This window comes from Anser anser (assembly GCF_964211835.1).
Source record: "Anser anser genome assembly, chromosome: 9".
NCBI classification, from domain to species: domain Eukaryota; kingdom Metazoa; phylum Chordata; class Aves; order Anseriformes; family Anatidae; genus Anser; species Anser anser.
In genome coordinates, this window is record NC_139729.1 from 19,200,791 (window position 1) to 19,222,094 (window position 21,304).

General features: G+C 47.1%; 1 protein-coding gene across 4 annotated transcripts; it reads right to left on the minus strand.

The window, feature by feature from the left end:
- Nucleotides 1-307: 307 nt before the first annotated feature.
- Nucleotides 308-19,485, minus strand: EIF4E2 (eukaryotic translation initiation factor 4E family member 2). 4 transcript variants are annotated; one of them, XM_083848338.1, is made up of 8 exons: nt 19,323-19,485; nt 18,714-18,828; nt 17,295-17,429; nt 14,840-14,944; nt 11,831-11,983; nt 11,606-11,742; nt 3,402-3,480; nt 308-788 (listed from the first exon to the last, which is right to left on the minus strand). In XM_083848338.1, the coding sequence occupies exons 1-7, from the start codon at nt 19,340-19,342 to the stop codon at nt 3,435-3,437; spliced, it is 711 nt and encodes a 236-aa protein (XP_083704464.1). In that variant the 5' UTR covers nt 19,343-19,485; the 3' UTR covers nt 308-788; nt 3,402-3,434. The 4 variants fall into 4 exon arrangements, with proteins under 4 accessions (XP_083704464.1, XP_083704462.1, XP_083704465.1 ...); XM_083848336.1 differs by lacking the exon at nt 19,323-19,485 and adding an exon at nt 18,944-19,305; XM_083848339.1 differs by lacking the exon at nt 3,402-3,480.
- Between the last annotated feature and the right edge of the window lie 1,819 nt (nt 19,486-21,304).

Sequence of the window (21,304 nt, forward strand, 5' to 3'; positions counted from 1 at the left end):
AAAGCAATTAAGCGACACCAGACACCTCTTTGTCCTAGTTTAAGGGCAGCTTGTAGCCCTCTCCCCAGCAAGGAAGGCTGGGTGCAAGGCACTGCTGAACAGGGAGTATGAAGAAGAGGCAAAGACAGAGTAACCTAATTTTTTTTTAACAGTTATATCTGTAGCTTCAGGTCACAAAGGTCATGTAGGTGGGTAGCTCAGGGGAATTTGCCTTATGGAACCCACAGAAGCAGGCCTATGGTCTTATCACAGACTAGGGAAACACCACCCCACTACTTTTAGACCAAAAAAAAAAAAAAGACTGAAAGAAACAAAGAGACCCAATAATTTATTGGCAGAGCTGAAAGTGGGCATTTGAAAACCATGGGGCTAACTCTCAACTGGGAAGCTCCTCCCAGCTGCAGAGAGATTTTTAATACTGGTATCCCTCAGCAAAAGGCTCCGACGTCAAGGCAGAATCCCAGGGATCCTGCATGCCATGTACAGAAAGAGAGGAAAGTGCTGCAAGATGCGGCCCCGAGGGCACGCTGCTAATTGAAAGGTTGGCCTCCCGCCCCACTGCTAAAAAAGTTTGTGTATGACAAAATCAGCCTCTATTATCACCGCTGCTGGAGGGCTTCAGATGGATCCTTCCTCCAAGGAGGAGTGCGAGAGTGGCCCATGAGTCCCTTCAGAGGTCGGAGGGCACTGGTGGAGACCTCTCAGTGCTTTCGACACGGAGAGAGGAGCTTAGTGCCAACTCTTGTTCTCACAATGTGATTTTTGTGTTTCGAAAGCTTGAATTATCCCTGGAAAACAGAGGGAAAAGAGAGGTTAAAGATATGCATTGTTCAGATCACAGCACCCCAAGGTTCCACCCACCGTGGCTATCAGTGTTGCCATCCCAGCATGTAACCCAAAACAATGCTTGTTAAACCTCCTAAGCAGAACTTTCTCACTACAGACTTCCTACTAAGCCAACCTGCTGCTCCAGAACACCTGAACACAAGATCTTGGTTCGTCCCCATTCAGCAGGAAGAAAAAAAGCGGTATCTCCTGTGAACAAAGCACCACAGGCACTGCAAACTTCCCTGACAGATTCTGGGATTTAAACAATTTGCAAGATCTCTTCCTTCCCAAATGTTTGTCCTTAGGGATTCTGCTTGGAGCAAAAATATACTGGCAGTGAAGCCTTCTCCTGCCTCAGTATCTCATAGCTAGTTCCTTTTGTCCCATTATCAACAAGTTTAGGCCTCTGGTCTCTCCTGCCTTTAAAGAATATTTAAATCCAAAGAGGACATTTTCCCAAGTTTAAATGGCAGAGCTTCTTCAGCAGCTTTTACTGACATGAGTAAAGCCATGTGGCTACTGACAAAGAAAGGATTGCTGGTCCACAACCTTCGTTTGTGTAGTCTTGCAGCACGTGGCAGCAACTGAAGATGGGGCAGGGTACCGAAACCTGTGTTAATGCTTACTGCTGGCCTGTGAGCAGCAGGAACAGGCAAACCATATTTACTCATTAATAAAAGGTTGTGGGGTTGGTTTTTTTATTATTATTTAATTTATTTCTTATCCAAAGGCAATTAAACGAGATAACAATTACTTTGATAGGACAGGTTTGGCGCCCCTTCCCCTAACAGGGCAGGACAGTAAGATGCCCAAACCAAACACCAAGGGATAACCCAGCATACATCACGACAAACTGGCAGAGCCGTGTTGAAGAGTGAAGGCAGCTCACAGCTTCAGAAGCAAGGTGCTTTGCAGGACTGTAAAACCCTGTTTCAGCCCTTGAGCTAGCTTTGTGTGCTGCTAAAAGCCACGTGGTAGCTGTAACATCACAGTACAGTGCATGCTGGAACAGCTCCAGGAGGCAAGCTGGAGAGCTGGAGGAGCAGAAGGAAGTCAAAAACACTCTTTAGGAGAGTTAAACAAGTTACTCTGCTATTACATGACAGCAAAAAACCATGCTGGAGGCCATCTGTAGAAGACTGGGGTTCACCTTTGTACTTGCAAGCAAAGCAGGCTGTGCTGCCATCTGGGAACATGATTCAGGATTCATTAACTGGATTCCAGTTAATTTGCAACAGCAATTAGACTTTCTGTCCCATTCAGTACTTCCACCCGTGTCATCTACCTCAGGAGGATGGCACAGTGGTTAGTTCTTTCTTGGGCAGGTTCCTACATCTCCCCTCTTTTCACCCCTACCGTGGTGCCCCGGCCCTCTGCTCACCACTGCTCTCCCTGGTAGGTAACTCACTACAGCTACAGCTGAGAGCTAAATCAACTCTGTCACTGTTTTTCTATCCCCTTGGCACATGTACTGCTTTCTGAGACTGGTGTTTCATGAAGTGAGCTTGTTTTCTCTTCTGGAAGGTCACTTGAATGTCCTCTCAACAATAAAAACACTCCTATGTGCCTGTGTAATGTTTTGTAAACATTGATCCTCACAAAAAGCCAAATCTGTGAGGAAAGGTTATTTCATCCATGACTTCCAAGCAAGCCATGAGAGCACTGCTTGCCCAAAGCTGCGGAAGGAGGTTTTGGGAGCAGTGGGATTCCCAGCGGGCTCTCAATGCTCGGCTGTATTGGAGCAGCTACACGCCACCAGAGGGTGGGAATTAGGCTGGGGAATGCTTCTTCAAACAGATTCCTCTACTCTGGCACTCGGCAGTGCAGCAATCCCACTTGGCTACAACCAAACACGACCCTCCTCACCAGGCCTCGTGCTAGTCCTTTTTAAGGAAAGGGCCTGCTGTCTGGGAAGCAGGCGTTAGAGGGGAAAGCCAGTCTGAGCTGCAAGGCTCACAACGGCACCGAGCTCACCTTGGCTGTTTTCTCTGCACATGGTCGGTTGCCATTACCAGAAGTAGCAGGTGGTTTCATCTCATTAGCCACAGCATTATTATTTCTAAATACAGTAGCTACTGCGTGTCCTTCCTGAACAAGCTTTTATTGACAGACTAATTTATTCTGCCCCAGCCCACTGTCAGGAGCAGAGGCATGTATGCCAAGCTCCAGGCGCCTCTCGCGGTGCCCCTCACAAGGATGTGCTCAGCATTCATTTACCACTCCGTACCTGACAGCAGTCAGCCCTAGGCAGCAGACCCGAGCTGAAGACGTACCTCTCAGCCTCCTGGGACTAGGTCTGGGATACAACCGGCTCGCACAGAGGAAGGACACATTAGCAAAACAGCACGCAGCATTGTATCAGAAAATGCTGAGTGAATGCAGACCACTGTGAATGTTGGTGCCTTTGGTTGGGGGAAAAAAATGTGTTTTGAGCTTTAGGAAAAGAGCCAGTAGTGGAATGAGCCCACCATCAGGCCCACGAGGCAAGAGGAAAACATGCCAGCCCACGGGAAGAGGGTTGGAAGCTGAGAGGTATGCCGTGAAGTCACATAGGAAGAAAGATGAGGCCCTACCCTGCGTGTGACAGAGGGAGGGGGAGCGTTCGATCAGCGGCCACTGCTGTTCACCAGGCCATGAAACTCCTCCCAGGCCCTGGCAAGCCAGAGGGAAAAAAAAAAAATGAAACAAAAAACAAAAAAACAGCACTTCAGATCAAAGGCTTCTTAACTTTTAACGAGAGCAGAAACATTCAATGGCGTTTGAAAGGCACTTGTCTTCGGAGAGCAAGGCAATATCCTCTGCTAGCCCTAGTGGATAGAAGCATCCTTAAAACCCAGCCAAACATCTGACAGCGCGAGGCAGCTTTTTACGTTCTGCACAGCCATGAAGCGTTCCCACTGGCTGCTGGCGATACAGCCACATTAATACCCAGAGACAGGTACGACCTTCTCAGTCGCAAATGGAATATCCATTTCCTATCACTGATAAAACAGCCGATGTTACATGTTTCTGGAGGATTGTCACACTTCTTGGCTGGTTAAGCCCTGCCAGTTACTGCCCTCATGCTTCACCACGTATCTGAGTATGCAGTAATCCCTCCAACAGGCTCTTCTTTTAATGCCACATGGCTTAGTTATCAGGCCATTCTTCAATCAGGTGGCAGAATCCCATCGTTATTAGAAAGTCTCCATTCCTATTGTAAACCTGCGTTGTTAACGACAACCCAATAAAAACACCAGAGCTCTTTGAAACGAAAACGTTTTCAGACGAGTTAGAGGGACAGGCCTAACGCTGCATTCCCTGGTGGAGAATGCTACTGACGGACAAAGCTAGCAGACTGAAAAATTGCTGTCTGTTTTACGAAGGCAGAATACTGAAAGCCCTCTCGGAAAAGATGCTGAGGTTAACGTGAGCATGACTATTATCTTCTGGGATCAGAGATATCAAAGAACGTCATCGTTCTCCAGACCCAGCAAAACAGTGTTGATGCCTACAGCACATGCCAAGCCATTTACCAACCCCAAAGTCCCATGGAGCAGGAGGGACCTTAAAGGGAACCCAGGTCTCTCATAAACACAAGTTGTCCTGCAGACCTTGTCGCTGGTGCTTTGTTGCAGCTACCTCATACCTTGTTTTCTGCATTACCTCATCAAGTCATCAACACAACAGGAGAATACAGAAACAAATTCTCCATTAGTCAGCATCCGTGCCCAAAACAGACCCACAGGCTCCTACCTGAACCTCACACAGTCAAGCTCCCGGTCAGCATCTGCAAAAGCAACCCAGTTGTCACATGCTCTTTCCCAGCAAAGTCACAGCCCAAATTTACAGAATATACCAGCAAGTGTAGGCCATGGGTACTCTCAAAGACTGTACACAGCACACAGGCAATCCTGCTGGGAACACAGCAAAGAACATACAAGCAAGAAGCTTGTCACTGTGATGCCCATCTTGGATCTACGACACTACCTTCCCGTAACGCAGGACAGCAAATCCTTCTTTTGAGGGGATCAAAAACCATCTTCTGAGCACCCATGGGAGCACAAAATCTTTCTGATCTTGAATAGGACGGACAAGTAACAGTCATCCACGGAAGCCCCAAAGCTACTTGGAATCTCTGAGCTGATCCTCAGACACCAACCCTTGAGGCCAAAGAAACGTGAGGGAGAAAGCTGACAGCACAGGGTGCTGTAGATGCTGCAAGAGAGCACACCAGAGACAGCCGTGGGGCACCAGTACAGCAGCCCTCTCTCAACAATCTGCTGGGAAATAGCAGGGCACAATCAAAGGTGAGTAAGTCTGCAGAAAGAGGACTCGCTGAGGCATCTCACAGACGATCGCTGAGGTCAGATCTGCAATGCAGCTTGAACGCTGCTTGGAGGACAGAGACGAAGCCACAGGTGGTTCATTCTAAGCAACACGGCGGCAGAGGCACCTAAATGGGAGCCTTCCCCCCAGGTCTTCCCAGATACAGCTCCCCCACAGCACCCTACAAGTTCAAGGAAAACTGCCTGTGTCACCCAGTCAGTGCACGGTACCAGGCACTGGGGGTACAACTGCCTCCCTCCAGCAGAAAGTTAGGGAAAGACTAACTTTTGACCTGAATTCCTCCTCGCTGCCGAATGCAGGTTGGAAAGCTAACTACATCTCCAGCCTCGTCTCTACCTTCATGTCTTCCCCTCAGCCTCCCGTGCCTTACATTTCTACCACATTTCCATCACCCATCATCACATCTTCTCTTTCTTCTCTCACAGTTCTACCCAAATTCGTAACTTCTTTTCTCTACAAAAGGGACACAAGGTTATTTGTCAACATAACTGATGATGTACTACCCCTTTCAAACCAAGGAGTCCCCTGTTCCAACATCACATAACACCACGCACATAGTCCTTCAGCTGCCAAGTCCTTCTCACAGACAGAGAAAAAGACCTCCTAGCCAAGAATGTTTAAGTTTGGACCCTCATACATATTATAGCACTAATTATTCCAACTATCTGCTGACTTGACTGAAAAAATCCACTAAGATGTGTCTGCCCTAATGTACCTAAACTATGCTAGCAGAGCAAACTGCTCTCCATTTCGTACCGAACAAGGCTGCCAGTTAATTTCATCTGGCAGAATCTTTATGGCCTGTGATGTGCCAAAGGCACGGTGCCAGAGAGTCTAAGAGGTTATTTTTATGTATAGACATTTTTAGTACCTCGGTGCTATACTGTCTGTGCAGCGATCAGATACTCAGTGAATTGATCCCCAACACTTAGGTTATTCCCATTGAACAGATGGGAAATGGAAACATTAGCAGGCTAAATAAAGCCAGCCAGAGCTGGTCCTCCACACTCATTCCTGACCCACAACTGGTGAAACTTCCCACTTTCTCCCCCACTACCCGGGGTCAGGATGCAAGCAGGGCTCCCTTTATCCTCAGCAAGTTGGATGGAAAAAAAAAAAACACAAAAAGGAGCCACCATCAGAGCAAAAAGAGGAAGAGAGGCCACAGCGGCTTCAAGGGACTTTCCAAATCACGATTGTGCAAGAAGCGCCGGCAGTTCTCTCCACACCACCCTCAAAGTCCTAGCAGTTCCCCATGGTATTTTCCTGTGCGGCTCCGCCTCCCTTCCATCTGCTTCCGTAGCTAAAAACAGAGGTGGAGAGCTTATAGCACACGCTACCTTCACGACACTCACCAGAGACCATCCCTCTCCCCGTGCTCTTCAGAGTGCTTAAAGGGTTTGTCCAAAGCCACCAGGAACTTTTTGACAAGCCTACAGTCCAGCAGCTTTAAAAAAAAATCTCAGATATTCTTGTAGCCTGAAATAATCCTTTCCTATATCTGGCAGTATCTGTAGCACAGGCCAAGAGGGAAGCCATCACGGCTTTGAAATGAACACATCCGAACTGACCTCCTTGAAAAGGACTGTGAAATAGATTACAGTGGCTTCTTTGGTAAGAGACAGGCCACCAAGATATGGGAACCTCTTACAAAGCCAGAGACCTTTCTGAATAAAATATACAAAGGGGACAAAGAACAAGTCAGCGAACCCATCATTTCAAAGCCCAAGTCTAAGGAGGTGCTCTTAGACTTACAGCACCTGGAAGCGTTACAGGAATTGGAGAAAGAAGCAATAAACAAATCAAGCCAGTGTTGCAGGGCCTCAGATCTGGAACCTCACCACCCTCCTCTAGCTTTTATTCCTGTTCTCAGACTGGGTGGAACGAGGGTGAAGCAACACAGCTCTCTACAGCTGGCAAGACCCAGCGCAACCTGCCCTCCCACTGACAGGCATCAGTGTTACGGGCCCCGCGTGCAAACCATGTAACTTCAAACAAGGTTAACCCTGCACACACCATCTAAAAAGCCAAAGCCAAAGATGGTACAAACTGGACAGCAGTACTGAAGAGTATCAACTCCTAATGTCCTTGGAAATTAGCAAGCAAACGAAAAGCAGCGCTACAAAAACATAACAGAGTTAACACAATAATCAGAGCACTGGCTGAACTCCGGTGCAACAAAGGAGACTTCTCCCCAGCACGCCACCTCCAGCTTACTGTCTCAGGAACACCGACCTTGCCACACACTCACCACTTCCACGAGGATTTCTCTTGTCATATTTCCCTCGGATTCAAGACCTCATTCCCTGCCTCCCCTTTTTATTTTTGGCACGAGAACATTGCCCCTGCACTCTTCTTGCAGTGCATACCCTTTCTCCCTCCTTAGGATATCTCCTTGTTCCCTAGCCAAAATATAGTCCAAGGCCGTTTCCTCCAACTGCCTGCAGTGAAACGAACCCAGTGCCAGCCCTATTAAGATCAACTATTCTTCTCATTTACTCGAGCCGTCCCATTAGTTATCAGTGGTGACTTTGAAAGGAAGGGAGAGTTTTATACGCTGCTCAGCTCTCACTGCAGCAGGCACTTACAAATAACTGAAGCTTTGTTTTCAGAAAAAGCAGCCTTGCTTTAGAGCTGACAGGACGATCCATAAAGTCACACAGCGACCAAAATGCTTCCGACCCAGCCAGCTCAGTGGAAGCTAGCAGCATGGCCACGCAGTGAAGGTCTGGTCTCTCCTGTCACACGAAGCAGCGCCGCTGAACTTGTCTGGGACTCCTGGATGGTAATGCAGGTGGGAGCTCTCAGCACAGGAGATGGCCGCTGACCACACAGCAGCACAGCAAAAAGAAAAATCGGCTGATAACCCCAGGCAGAGCAAAGGTGTATGCAAGACAGCCAAGCCCTTTACACTACACCCCTGAAAAAAAACTGAAATCAAACCTTACAGCGATCATTTCCCCACCACCACACTCCCAACTGCAGTTCACTCACTACAAACACCTGAATATTTTCCGTGGCTTCACTGAGACATGAGTAGGCTGTGGTCAGCAACACTGCGTTCAAAAAAAAAAAAAAAAAACCACAAACCAACAACAGTACCCCTCGTATGACAGCAAAACAGACTTTTTCTTCTTTTTTTCCTTAATTTCGAACCATAGAGAGTACTGCTGTCTGTTACCTGCTGGACACTGTCACCGCCAAGGTTAACAACACTGATGAGCAGAAACTATTAAGTGGCTCACTTCAGGTGAGTGCACCTCTTCATCCACCTCTGAGAGAACAAAGAAGTGCTTTCTCTCCAGCTACTGAAACAAGGTAGCCCAAAAAATGTCACACAGGTTCTTTCCAGGCGCTCAGCACTGTAACGCCTAAGGTACTATAAATCCCCTGGAATTAAGCAGAGTCCAACAGATTGCTCTAGCTCTTCTAGCAAGATTGGAAATTAATACAGACTAGGCTGACCCTTCCACTTGCTGGGATTTAGGCAGCTTGTCAATATTGCAAGCAAGAGAAAGGACGAACATGGGAAAATTGCAATGAAAGATCTGCTTATCTAGCTAAATGCACAAGCCCCACCGCTGAGAACTGAACGGACGGAATGCAGAACAGGTCCTTGGAATAGCTGTGAAGCAACAGATACTTTTCAAAAGCAGCTTGGCAGCACCACCGCCTTCTGAAACAAAGGGGGCTGCAGCCTCTCTGACAACTCATGAAAAATGGTGTCTAAAAATGAGTTAATATGAAATGCAACATCACAAAAGGAATATATAAAACCTGAAACACAGTGCTCAGGTTCCACAGCGAGGGGCATGCTACCAATTTCTGCAGAAGCATTCATTTACAGTGTGTCAAAAGCTAATCCAGGTCAATTCACTACCTAGAAGTCAAGGTTTTGAGAAACGCCTGTTCTTTTCTTGCTAAGCGTGCTCCCTTCCCTGAAGCACAATCAATGCCAATCAAACCCTGCACATGAGCAGAGCTCTAGTGGAGAGATGCGGCCCATACAAATGAAAAATGCCACGAGCCCCCCTAGAAAGGCAGCCCTGACAAAGCCTACAGCACAGCTCTTCCATTAGAGCCTTTCATAAAACACAGCCAGAGTGTGAATATAGAGTGCTGGCTAGAAAGCCCTCCTGAGTCATAAATCACATGGTACATGCACAGCATAAGTGGAGTTTATTCATGACGGACAGTATTTCAACAGGGCTTGATAGATGGGCGAGGAAAAGGAGCCAGACTTTATGGAGGATAGAACTAGTTACACAAGAGATTCTTCATTAGTGAGAAAACCTTAATGATGTGAGGCACAGCCAAGCAGAGGCAGACTGAAAGCTGGGGCTGTCCTGCTCTTCTCTGGCAACAAAGCAGGCACCACCACCGCCCCGCTGCCACTGCAGCTGGCTGCCTGCAGCTCCTCCCTCCGTGCTAGAGCTGGTACCAGGCGAGAAAAGCACAATAAGTCGGTCCACGCACCACTACACAAACCCCACTGACAAGCAGCTCTGCTCTGAATTACACCAGTGCCATTAGGAGATGTGGGACAGCACTGAAATCAGACTGCTGCAGCTCAAGCGAGGCCGTGGAAAGAAGGGCTCTCGTGATACCCGACATGATGGAAGGTTAATTGCTCAGACCTGCTTCGCTAGGACACCATCAAACCAAACTTCTCCCTATCACTCCTGCTCACAGAAGAGTAAGTGGGAGACAAGTCAGCCTGCTATTTAACAACTGTTCCCGACTGTAATCTGAACTACTACGCCTGGCTCCTCCGACACCTGTTGCTCTTGGACAAGCTTCTCTTGCACCATACATCAGAAGAGTAAAACGAAACTCCGATGCTATGCAGCAAGAGAGGGCAGCAAACACGGTCTGTTACACTATTGTAGGGAAGTAAGACCACGAGGCTGGATGCACCACTCAAGGACTGGCACCTGCCAGAGCAAAACCAGTTACCGACATGGTGATAGCAGCATTCCGTGGCTTCATAGGACGTGCTGGTGGGGAGAGCTTATTAAGGAAAGGCCGCATCACTTCCATTCTAAACTTGCCATGTGAAGAAACATCACAGCTAGGACACAGCTTTCCTTACAGAGTCAGGGAGAACAGAAACATCTCCCCTCTTACACCACAAAGCCACATTACCACAGGCTGCAGCCTGCTGCTGCTGAACAGAAGTAAAATATCCTGGAATGTGTCCACATGAGCACTTTGCTATCTCCTAACACACACAGACAGCTGATAGTGCCCTCTCCTGGCAGTAAGTGCATGAGAAGTGTTACCGGCAAAATCACGAGTAGATTTCAGCAGAAGTGGGAACTTTCAGAAACCAAAAAGCTGCCTGGAAAAGACTCCGTTAATAATAATAATTTCCCCTTCCTTTCTCTTTCCCACACACACAGGCAGGAGGGCCGTGTGGAGCACCAGATGCCTAAAGGCAGTTTAAACAGACCTGCGTGTTCTTGCTAGTGACCCACACTCAAAACTGGAAGCTAGCTTTCTGCTAAAACCAGGACTGAGCTCACCAAACTCCCCTCAGCGTGCTATCTAGGAAGGCGTTTATGTGGAAAGGACAAGCTAACATAATGAAAACAGGTCATGAAAGGTACTTGGACCTTGATTAAGGGTTGGATTAGAAAGCTTGCTGCTCTATCAATGTCTTATTAATTAGTTTCACTTCTTTTTCTGAGGGTACCTTTCAAGTGTTAATTTAATCAATATGACCTAATTGGTGTATTGGTTCGTAATATACTTAGGAAAAAAATTACATTATTCACCTATAACTAATACCCATATATACAATTCTTTGTCACGTTGTGGGAATAAAAGTCACCCTGAATGGCCTGGTATGGTAAGCTGTAATAGGTTTATTTAAAAATACAGCTGTCCTCTCTGTGTACCATGATCTTCTAGTCTTGTTAAAGAGCCTCTGTCACCAGGGCCTGGAAGACTTAATATATGACGTTTATTATGATTAGAAATCATTTGTACAGCACTGTAAATTCACACAGCACTTTCCCAAGAACATTTATAAGTCTAATGGCACCATAAATCCCTTTAGCTTCCGCGCTTTATTCCCCTGAATCTCTATTTATTCAAATGATCTCGCCCCCCCCACTGCACGCGTCTGAATGCATCAAGCCACAGCCCCACAGTGGGCTGCCCACCTCCCAAGTGACAGGCTGGGTGGATCGCTAACAAAACCCAGCACTACACACTTAAAAAGAATAAGGTCTTACTATTAGAACCAAATGTCCCTGAAAACAACACAATAACGATACAGATATTTGGTTCTCAAAGCGCACTGGCAACAATTGCTGCTGTTTGTCTTGCTGTTTGCAGCGAACACAACGCACGCGAGCGCTCCCCTCGATTCTTGCGCCCTGCATTAAACTGCTCAAGCACGCATGCAACCAGCAGCGGGCCCTCCCCCTGCCACCGCACGTACTTGATGCTATCGGTGTGTGTTTTATATTCCATGATGGTGTTGGGAGGTAGGTTGAGCACTCTTCGTAACGTGTCACGTATCCGGGCTGTCGTGGCCTGGTCACTGGCTGTCTTGTTCCATATCGAGATGATATCCTCCTAAAGAACAGTAGGTAAGGGGTAAGCAGATGGTGCTTTTTGTAGCCCTGCCAAATGGAAGTATAGGCCAGTGCTCAGAGCAGCTTACCTGGAATCGGACAGAGACGACTGCCCCACAGATTTCTTCCCCCACCATAAACTGTTCTCCCAACATCGCCAGAATGAGGTTCTCCCAGCATCGCGATGCTAAGCCCTTTCGCAGACGGATAATCCATTTACCACCATTTTTGTTGGCATCGTCCTAAGAAGACGGGCAAGAAATAGATTTGTTTCCCTCCAGCAATTTTTCTGCTTCCCACAAGACAGCAGAGCCACTGACAGGAGCACATATTGATTGGGTGGGGCACCAGGGGCTGCTATTTGGAGGTAGTTTCAAGCAAAGGCATTTCACTTCTCCCCCATGCCAGCAGAGAAAGAGGGATGCCACTTACTTTGAATACAAAGCATTTGAAACAATGACACTCAGCATTTCAGAGGAAGCTCTCTATACACTGAAGACTTGAGCTCTAGTGTTTTGATCCCACTAAAAAAGGCTACACCAGCCTATCAATCTGCACGCAGAACCAGAAGCAAGAACCCTAAAACTATTCTTAAACCCTAGCCTAATTCCTACTTTGCCTAATCTGCTGTATATGTAGTTCTGCTTGTAAAAGATGAAAAATCCTTCGTCACAGAACACAGAAGGCAGGAAAACAGTTTGAAAAGTGAAAGCAAGTGAAAAGTTGAAAAGCATTTTCCTTCAGCATTTCCAGGAACGGGCTCACGATTTGTGTGAACACAAAGACCAGTCCTTTCTCTAGGAGCCACTGACATTATCACACATAGAGCTGAATGTTTGATCCAGTCTGTGTTGACCTGAGGAAATACCCAAAAAATCAGAGAAGAGAAGAAAGGAAAATACTTATGCTAAGCACCCAGTCTGTCACCTCAATATTGCGATTCCATATGTTGAACTGAAACCTGCTACAGATTCCCCTGCTTCAGAGAACACACGCCTACATCCGACAGCAGTTCATCCTCTGTGCAGAACGCTCCCTGTGGCATTCCCTTGTATGACACTGTAGCTGGGAAATCTTACAAGGTGAGAGGGGAACAAATTCCATCCAAAGCCAAAGAGAGAAGTAGGAACTAGTCTAAGAGGTGGCAGTTAGGAAGGGAAAGAAAAGAGAGGTCTAGGACAGAAACAGAGAGGAACGGAGAACTCAGGGGGAGCTGTACAACACAGGACATCCTTGGCCAAATCACCTGCAATTTCCTCTGGGTCACACCTAGTAGATGCTAGGCAATGCAGCCCAATCCTTCTTCATGTAACAAAGCTCACTTTATTTTAGCCTTAAAGCTACTTCAGGGCTTCAAAAAACTAAACATTGTGTGCTCTCAGAGACAGCAAGTGCTAATGAAGCAATCCTGAGCAAACGTGGAAACGGCAGCATGACAGCCGCATTCACCAGCCCCCCAGTTTTCATGCATGTGCTGAAGCCCGTGCTGAAAGGGGGAGGTGTCAGCTCCAGACAAACCTCACAGTGTGACAGCAGCCACATGCAAGGTGAAAAATCCCAATCAGCACAAATCCTAGGAACGTGGCATACTCCTACGAAACGCAAAATGCTTTTTGACTAAGCATCCTTGTTTTCCACGTTGTAAACATTCCACTCTAAGAATTAAGTTGTCTACACCTCAGCCTTTATAAGCAAAGAGTTGAGTTTAGCTCCTCAAATGTTCCACACAGCCTAATGGGGATCAGAAAATAAAGTGGTACTGCTCAAAATACTTCAAATGTGGTTTAAGCAGGTTCAAGGCTAGAAAGAGAACAGTGATTGGGAGGCAGATGCTGTATTGTGTGTTTTATGGTTATCATTAGTTTTCTTTCAGGTTAAACAAGCTTCGGTTCAGTCAAGCATTTGATTTCCCTTTACCAGAATAATAATGATCTGCAGCCCAGAAAATCACAAGGGAACATTATGCTTACTGCTTCTGACTTTACCCAGAAAAGGCACAGATGGATCCTGAAAAAGATCAGAGCTACATGCACATATATGTGCTTACAGAAACTGCAGCATGTTAGGATTAATTTGAAAGAGAAAGGAACATAAACAAAGCCCTGCAAAGCAAGCAGCGAAGAGAAGGGCAGCAGCAAGGATCCTCTTCTACAAATACAAGGAGGCATCGTGGCCAGAAGTAAAAAAACAAAGAACCTCTCCACCCCCTACTTAAAATGGCTACAGGGAAACGCTTTATAGAAATTCTGTTAACTTGTGGTCTCTCTGGCTGACACATTATGAGAGCAGCTAGCTCACCAGGAGCCCAAAGAGGGTTAAGCGTTTTATATAAATTGTATTTGCGGTAACTGGCTATAAAACACCTTGCTTAAAATAATTGCCAACTAGGGTCACATATAAATTTCTCAGGACCAAGCAGCATAATTAGGTACTGCAAAGCAACACACAAAATTCTCATACTGCGAACGGTATTGGTCAGTGCTGGAAGCCAGCTAGGAACTGGAAAAATGATTTGCTGGGCAAAAATGTATTTTTTCTTCTTTTTTAACAGATTTGGACAGGAATGAACACAAGCGAACTGAGTACCTTGGAAAGAAAAAAAGCAAATGAAGGGCTAAGTCTTCTTCCCACCTCCAGCTCTGTACAGCTGTAGGCTTTTAACCATATGTGCCTCTTTCTTCCTTGTCTGACAAAGGAGGTTTGGTTTCCATCTTTGTTGAACCCTACTTACAGAGGTTGAGCCCTTTTAGAGAAAAGCCCCACAGTGCTGTCGTTGGATAAAGCTATAACAAAGAGCAAATGTCAACATGTAGGAGGCACAGAGGTTTGCTGGTGTCCCCTTCACTGGGCTCCAGGCAACGCTGCCCAGAGGTGCTCCAGCCCCACAGCTAGCAACGCTCCGCATGTGCTCCCTCCTCTGCCAGAGGATCACAGGACTACCAGGTTACAAGGGACAGGCTTCTGAGAACAAGCGTACAGGAAACCCAGACAAAAGGGCTGCACCCGAGAGAAGCCTGGAGACCTCACTTTAGTGACAAGAGTCCATTGTAGAAGCACTCTGGAAAAATACCGAGGCAGAAATGAGAGTTCCAACTCACCTCCCACATGGGTTTGATCCCCTCTTTGAAAAGGTGGAAGTCACTGTGGCCTGTCAGGTCCCCAGGACGTACCATGTGACTGTAAAACCGCCAGAACTGCTCCACCTGCAACAACACAAACCACACAATGAGGCTGCCCAAACAGATCAGAGCCAAGACTCCTACAGAAACAGGCTTCCCTTTCTATACCAGCTAGCCAGAGCCACCTTCCCTCTTCTCTTCTACCTTCTTGGCACAAGGGTGGCGGTTAGGATACCCGCAAGGCAGCAGTAGGATCAGAGCTTGGTTGCCTGTTTCTGACTGGCTCTATCAGCAGATGACCACTTGAAATATTCAACAAGTGCCTGCAAAAAATACTTGGTGTTTGTCCGAAGAAATCTAGGCTAAGGTAACATCTGCTCTAGACAACAGTTGCCAGACATCTCTTCTAAATCCTAACGCCCAAATTTTTAATTAGTGGATGTGTGTCAAGAGCATCAAATAAAGCCAAGCCTCCCTATACAAGACCACATCATCCCTGCATCAACCACTGCTCGCTGCAGGAACCTCCAAACGAGACATATTTTGTATTGATTTTACTGTGTCCAGGTTTTAAGACAACAGAGGCATTCTGGTGCTGTCTTAAAATCTTAAGGCACCACTCAGAGCTTTTATTTAAATTTTTATTTCCCTTTACAACCTGCTATGGTACACTTTGACCACTTGACAAATACCAGTTTCCATCATGGCAGCCCCTGCGTCTACTTCAGACAGTCTGGTGTGAATTTTTAATTCGTAAAAATAAAATATTTATCCTTTGAGATTCTCTGAAAGGATCTTAGAGAGGCTGGATCTTTAAATCAAAACAAGGCACTAGAAGAGGTTATACTAATTTCCACATTTGAAGAGAACTCTACTCGGTAAGACAATAGCTATTAAGCAGATCAGCAGCGAAGCGGGAGAGGTTAGACACCATCCCAAATACTTTATCAGAGACCTTGATGACTTGGTCAGCCCTTGGAATTCTGCTCCAACCTCTGATCTCTGCCACACAAGCAGGAATTTGCTTTTATAGCCAATATAATTATGAAAGGTGGGGTCAGAAGCAATTTATTTTTGTTAGATACATCCAAACACAGTGTGGAAATCAAATTCTTACACTAAGTGCATATGCCCTCTAGTGGTTAGCACATGAAAGCTTTTAGAGCTTTCTACTAAAAAGCAAAGAATAAACCCAAACCTAGATTTTGGCTCAGACAATTCTTCCTGCAGCTTGTTCTCTGTCTTTAACAGAATTTGGAAACAAACATATTAGCAGATCTTCTGGCCAACACCCTTCCATCCTAGCTGAACTCAATTCTTTGCAAACAAGAGTAGACAACGGAACATATGAAGTTCTTCCTCTAAGGAGCTATTAAGTCTACACCGATTTAATAGACTGAAAAATTACTGCCAGATCACCACACAGTAGCCAAAAGTACTTGATCACACAGGGGAACAGGAACAGTAGCTCCCCATGACCCAACACGCTCCGAGCTATTCCTCCCACCCTTACCCTGCGTGGCTGCAGTAACACAACCAAGCTGCCTAGACAGGCATATTTTTGCAGCCTCCAGAAGAGATGAAAGGGTATTTTTGTATTCTTTTATTTTACAAATTCCCACATGGCAGCAGATAGTTTTACTGGTGGGAAGAACTCACATTTGCATGGGCCTTTGAAAAACCTGGGGAAACGACTAGATTAAAAACAAACAAACAAAGCAACCACCAGCCAGCACGCTTCCCGGCCGTGAGAATGGTTTTGTTTGTGGTGTCTGTAACACCGAGGACCTATTTTACTTGTGTACCTTGGCATCTTAATGATGGTTTTACACTGCCAGTACCATGAAACAACCCAACACTGCCCGCCCTTCCAGCACTTCCTTCATTCTAGGAATAAACAACCGTAAACAGCGAAAGGGAAAAGGGAGAGGAGCTTGGTTTTTAACTACTTCACTGCAACACCAAACTGCACCTCACTCATCACTTCCAGAAGGGCAACAGACACCAGGCCAACAGCTGCTTGCATATACAGCACACCCGATGCCTGTTCATTATTCTTTGCGATGGAAACACTTGGCACAGCATTGGGGAGGACTGTACAGCCTGCCTCACGGCTACCTAGCATCCAGAAGAGCTGTTGCTTTCTTCTCTTGCTTACCTGTCAAGTTCTGCTGCAGCTAGCAGACTGAAGCTACGTGTGACTCCTTTTTATTTCTATCATTTTTATTCCAGCTGTCTAGCACAGGGCAGAGAACTGCTTAGGACACGTCCCATGCTGTATGTGGTTCAAGAACTCACCTGTAAGTCACGGCACATCACACTCAGCTCTGTTCCTGACAGCAGAAGCACAGCGTCCACGTGCACACACTCAGCAAGCCAGCGACGATGGCCACATCACGCTCACGAGACACAAGCACAACGGGGATATACTCACTGAGGCAAAGGTGCCAATCTGTTTGATGTTCTGTTCGTAACTCTGCGAGCTGGTAGGCCTCCCAGGTGTTCGTCTGGAGTACCAGAACGTGTAATTATACTGCAAGGGGTGCTCAGCTGGCCCTGGGACAACTGCCTGCAGAACAGAAAACCTTGCTTATCCCTTATAAACTCCTCAAGAGCAGGAATGGAAATAATTATATTCGCAGCATCAGAAGTCCACATGTTCCTGCCCTCACGGATTATAAAACAAACATCTGATCCTTATTTGCACAGGAAAAAAAAAATACCATCTCTGTTAGTTGTCTGACATGGACCATTAGGCTAACAGCAGCTGACTATTCCAAAGAATATTAGAAATTTGCAGTGCAGGGGTGGCTAAGGAAATAATAACATGCTCAGGGAAGTGTCACAAAAAAAGCAACCCTCGTGAGAGCTAAAAGGAAAATTTAGTGATGCTGTTTCTAATAGTTAACTGTGATTGTCGCCAAAAAAAAAGAGCAACTAAAAATGGCAATACAAGAATTTAACTTTTCTGAATTAAGAAGTCATTCATCTCTGGGAAGAGTAAAACTCATTTATGCTAAGCCATGATTCAAAAGCAATTACAACTCTTTGGTGACAACAACTCCCTTAAGCAACCAACACCCCGCCACTCCGGGAGGATTAGTCTGTCTCAGAACTTGTTATGTCAGCTTTGGCAGAACCCATCACTAGCAGTCAGCCGAGAGGTCTTTTCAATTTCCAAAACATCCATTTCCAATTAAAAAAATCTTCTAATACACATAAAAGAGGCCAACAAGAACTCACTAGCTAAGAGTCAAATCTGACAGGGAAAAAAAGCCTCAAAGCCCTCATCTTGTGTCACTAGAAATTGCTGCAGGAGTGACTAGGGCTTAAGTCTCTATTCTCTTCTGGACTACAGTAAGTTTATAATGATTGTATTACTTCAAACATGACAGTATTAAGTACAAGATTAAGAAAACAACATGTATATCCACCTTCTTAACAAAGCCACACAACACTCAGAGATCACATCTTGAATTATTTCATCAGTGGCACAAACTCAGCTTGGTAAACCAACTGCAAGCCACCACTCCTCTGTCAACCTGTCCTTCCCACATCCTCTTCCAAAAATTTTTTTTTGGGGGGAAACCAAACTTTACTCTCATTTCTATTCAAAAGCTTGGCTGTGCCTAGCTGCAACTGTGAATGGAGCATTCTCCCCTCAGATTACATACCTTCAAAAGCTGCATCGAATTATGCAAATGCTAACGCGGCCCCTCAGCTGTCATTAGCACAGTAACAGCACGTGAAGTGGCCACAGATCTTTAAGACACCTTCTTTATCCCAGAACTGAGGGCTCTCCAGCACTCCCACCTCACGCCCCACTGAGGGAAGGCAGGTGCCAGCACCTTACCTTCCTCTTGGTAGTACTCTGTGGTTTCTCTCGGTCGTTCTTTTCCTTCTCACTGTCTTTCTGTGTGTTATTCTCCTCGTTCTGGTCATGGTCTCCGCTATCATCATCTTTCAATCTGGCAAGGGGAAAGGAACACAGCAATCAGGCGCCACACCTCGCAGTCCAGAATTTCTACGCCAAAACCCAGCGGCCCGCGCTGCCGAGCTCCCACACGGTCCGAGGTTACAAACCTCCACCTGACAGCCCACGCGGCGAGCACCACACGCGGCATTCCGCACGCCCAGCGCCTGTGGCAGCCACCCCAGGCACACGCGAGGGCCAGAAGGCAGCTCCCTGCCCCCCAGCACCTCACGGGCGCGGCCCCTTCCCCGCTGAGGGCCGGAGAAGCCGAGCGAGAAGCGGGGAGGGCCGCCCCGCCACAACCGGGGGCTGCAGCGGCCGGGCCCGGGCCCGCTCCCCGGGGCCAGGCGGGAGCCCCCCGAGCCGGGCCGGGGCTTTGCGGGCCCGGTGACTCGCGGCCAGGCCCGGAGCGGTCCCGGGCGGCGGAGGGGGGGCCGCGGGCAGGGTCCGGTGCCGTCAGGCCCGGGGCAGGCCGCGCCGCCGACTCACGCGTCGAATTTGTTGTTCATCGTCGCTCGCTGCCGCCACCTCCGTCCGCTCCGCCACTTCCGCCCCGCCGGGTCCGCCGCCCAAAGCCTTCCGCCGCTTCCGGCCGCGAGCCCCGAGCCGCCGCCGCCGCCGTCCGCCGCTTCGCTGCCCCCCCCCCTCCCCTCCTCGCCCCGGCACCGTGAGCGCGGCGAGCGTCGGAAGCGGAAAAGCGACGCACCCGGCCGCCATCTTGTGTGTGGCGGAGGGTGGCGGGGCGGCCGCCATGTTGGGTGTGGCGCTAGGGCCAGCCCTGTGGGGCGAGGAGGGGGTTCTGCTGCGAGTGTCCAGGAAAGAATTTTTTGTGTAGGCTTTATTTTATCTCAAAATGCCCCAACCACGTTACACTGCAGGGTTGGGACAACTGACTCAATGTCATTTTGCCTAGTGCTGAGGCACAAGCAGGGACAGTGACATGTATAAGTACAATCCATGCATTTCTCACCTTGTTCTCCCAGGTACACCACCACATAGAGGAGAGGCCAGCACGAAGTGTTAGTGGTGATGTCTGAGCCTGCCAAAAAGAGATCCATGATCACTCGTGTCATGGTGATCTCTGAACACAGAGCGTGGGTCATCCTTTGCCTGTAGATGTAAGACAGATGATGGGACTTAAGAATCTTTTAATAGCATAGCAAATTTCCAGCAAGAGGGCTTTCTGCATCACAAAATCCATAATAAGTTGATGAAGTTGGTAAGACAGCGGCCTTGTAGCTCTATTAAAAATAAATAATCTTACTGACTGAGGAAGACGGTGTACAACAAGGTTTGTTTCAATCTAGGGTGGACCAACATCACTGCCTCTGTGGTGACCGCCGAGAAACATCCTCAAGTACTTAGACAAAGTATTTTGCTTTTGAGGTTGAATTAAAAGAAATAAACAGATCAACAGTCTCTCAGAAGAAAAAGGAGGAGGAGGTAGGAGGGCAGCTGGAAATATCTGAGCTACAAGCATCTTAAATATGTTGCAGCTGTACAGGGGACAAGTACTTATTACCCTTAATTTTCTGAGCTAAGTATGCATCAGTGAGGTCCCATGGCGCTCCAGGCACCCAACTCTTCTGGTGGTTCCCAATCTCTTCCTAAATAAGTGTTTTTAGATCCTGCAAGTGTGTTAGTGCCACCGCTGGTCTCATCTGTTTCCTCCTACACCTTAGGTCAGCACTTGGCTGTAGTTCTCAAAGCCACGACCATGTTAGCTTGTCCCATTTTTTCTGGACAGTCATTGCAGACTTCTTTATTACACCTTTTACTGTAAAGACTTCTTGAGATACCTCGGTAACATGCTCAGCAACTAAGAATTGTGCAGGCTAGGCTAGTACATGAATGGGAAACTCATTAATTTTGTGTGCTGAGTGTATATTTGCGGCCCAGCATTTGGGAAGGACATGGAGCAGTGGTCCTACAGCATTCACCTTGCTGCCAAGAGCAGCTCATCCTGAAAAGAGGCATTAAAAGTAGATGCAGGCATTGTACCAAACTGTTCTCTGAACAGCTCAGTCTGCTAAAAATATTTCAGTGTACACAACAGAAAGTCCCACAGGGACCTCCCATGACATCCCTAAAACAAGTGCATGCCCAGTCAAGGCATTCTTCACTGATTGGAATCCATTTAGCGCAGTCACTGGAGCCTTTCCTGTCCATGGTGTATATACGTTTCTGTAGAGCCCAGCCCCCTAGGACAATGAGTCACATAAAGATGTGTTTACAGAGAGTTTGTGCCTGCCTCCTGCATCTTAGTGGTACTCTTAGACCAGAGCTCAGACCATTTCTATTATGTAGGGCTGTTTTGTGGTCCTTGCCATTGCATGAGAAAGGGACGGGAGACATTTCATCCTGGTCTAAGGAAATAAAAGAGATTGGAATCGTGTTTCACTATTAAAATGTTAGAGAGCTTTCACTGTTATTAATACATAGCATTACTATTTATGACTGTTATTTTTCAT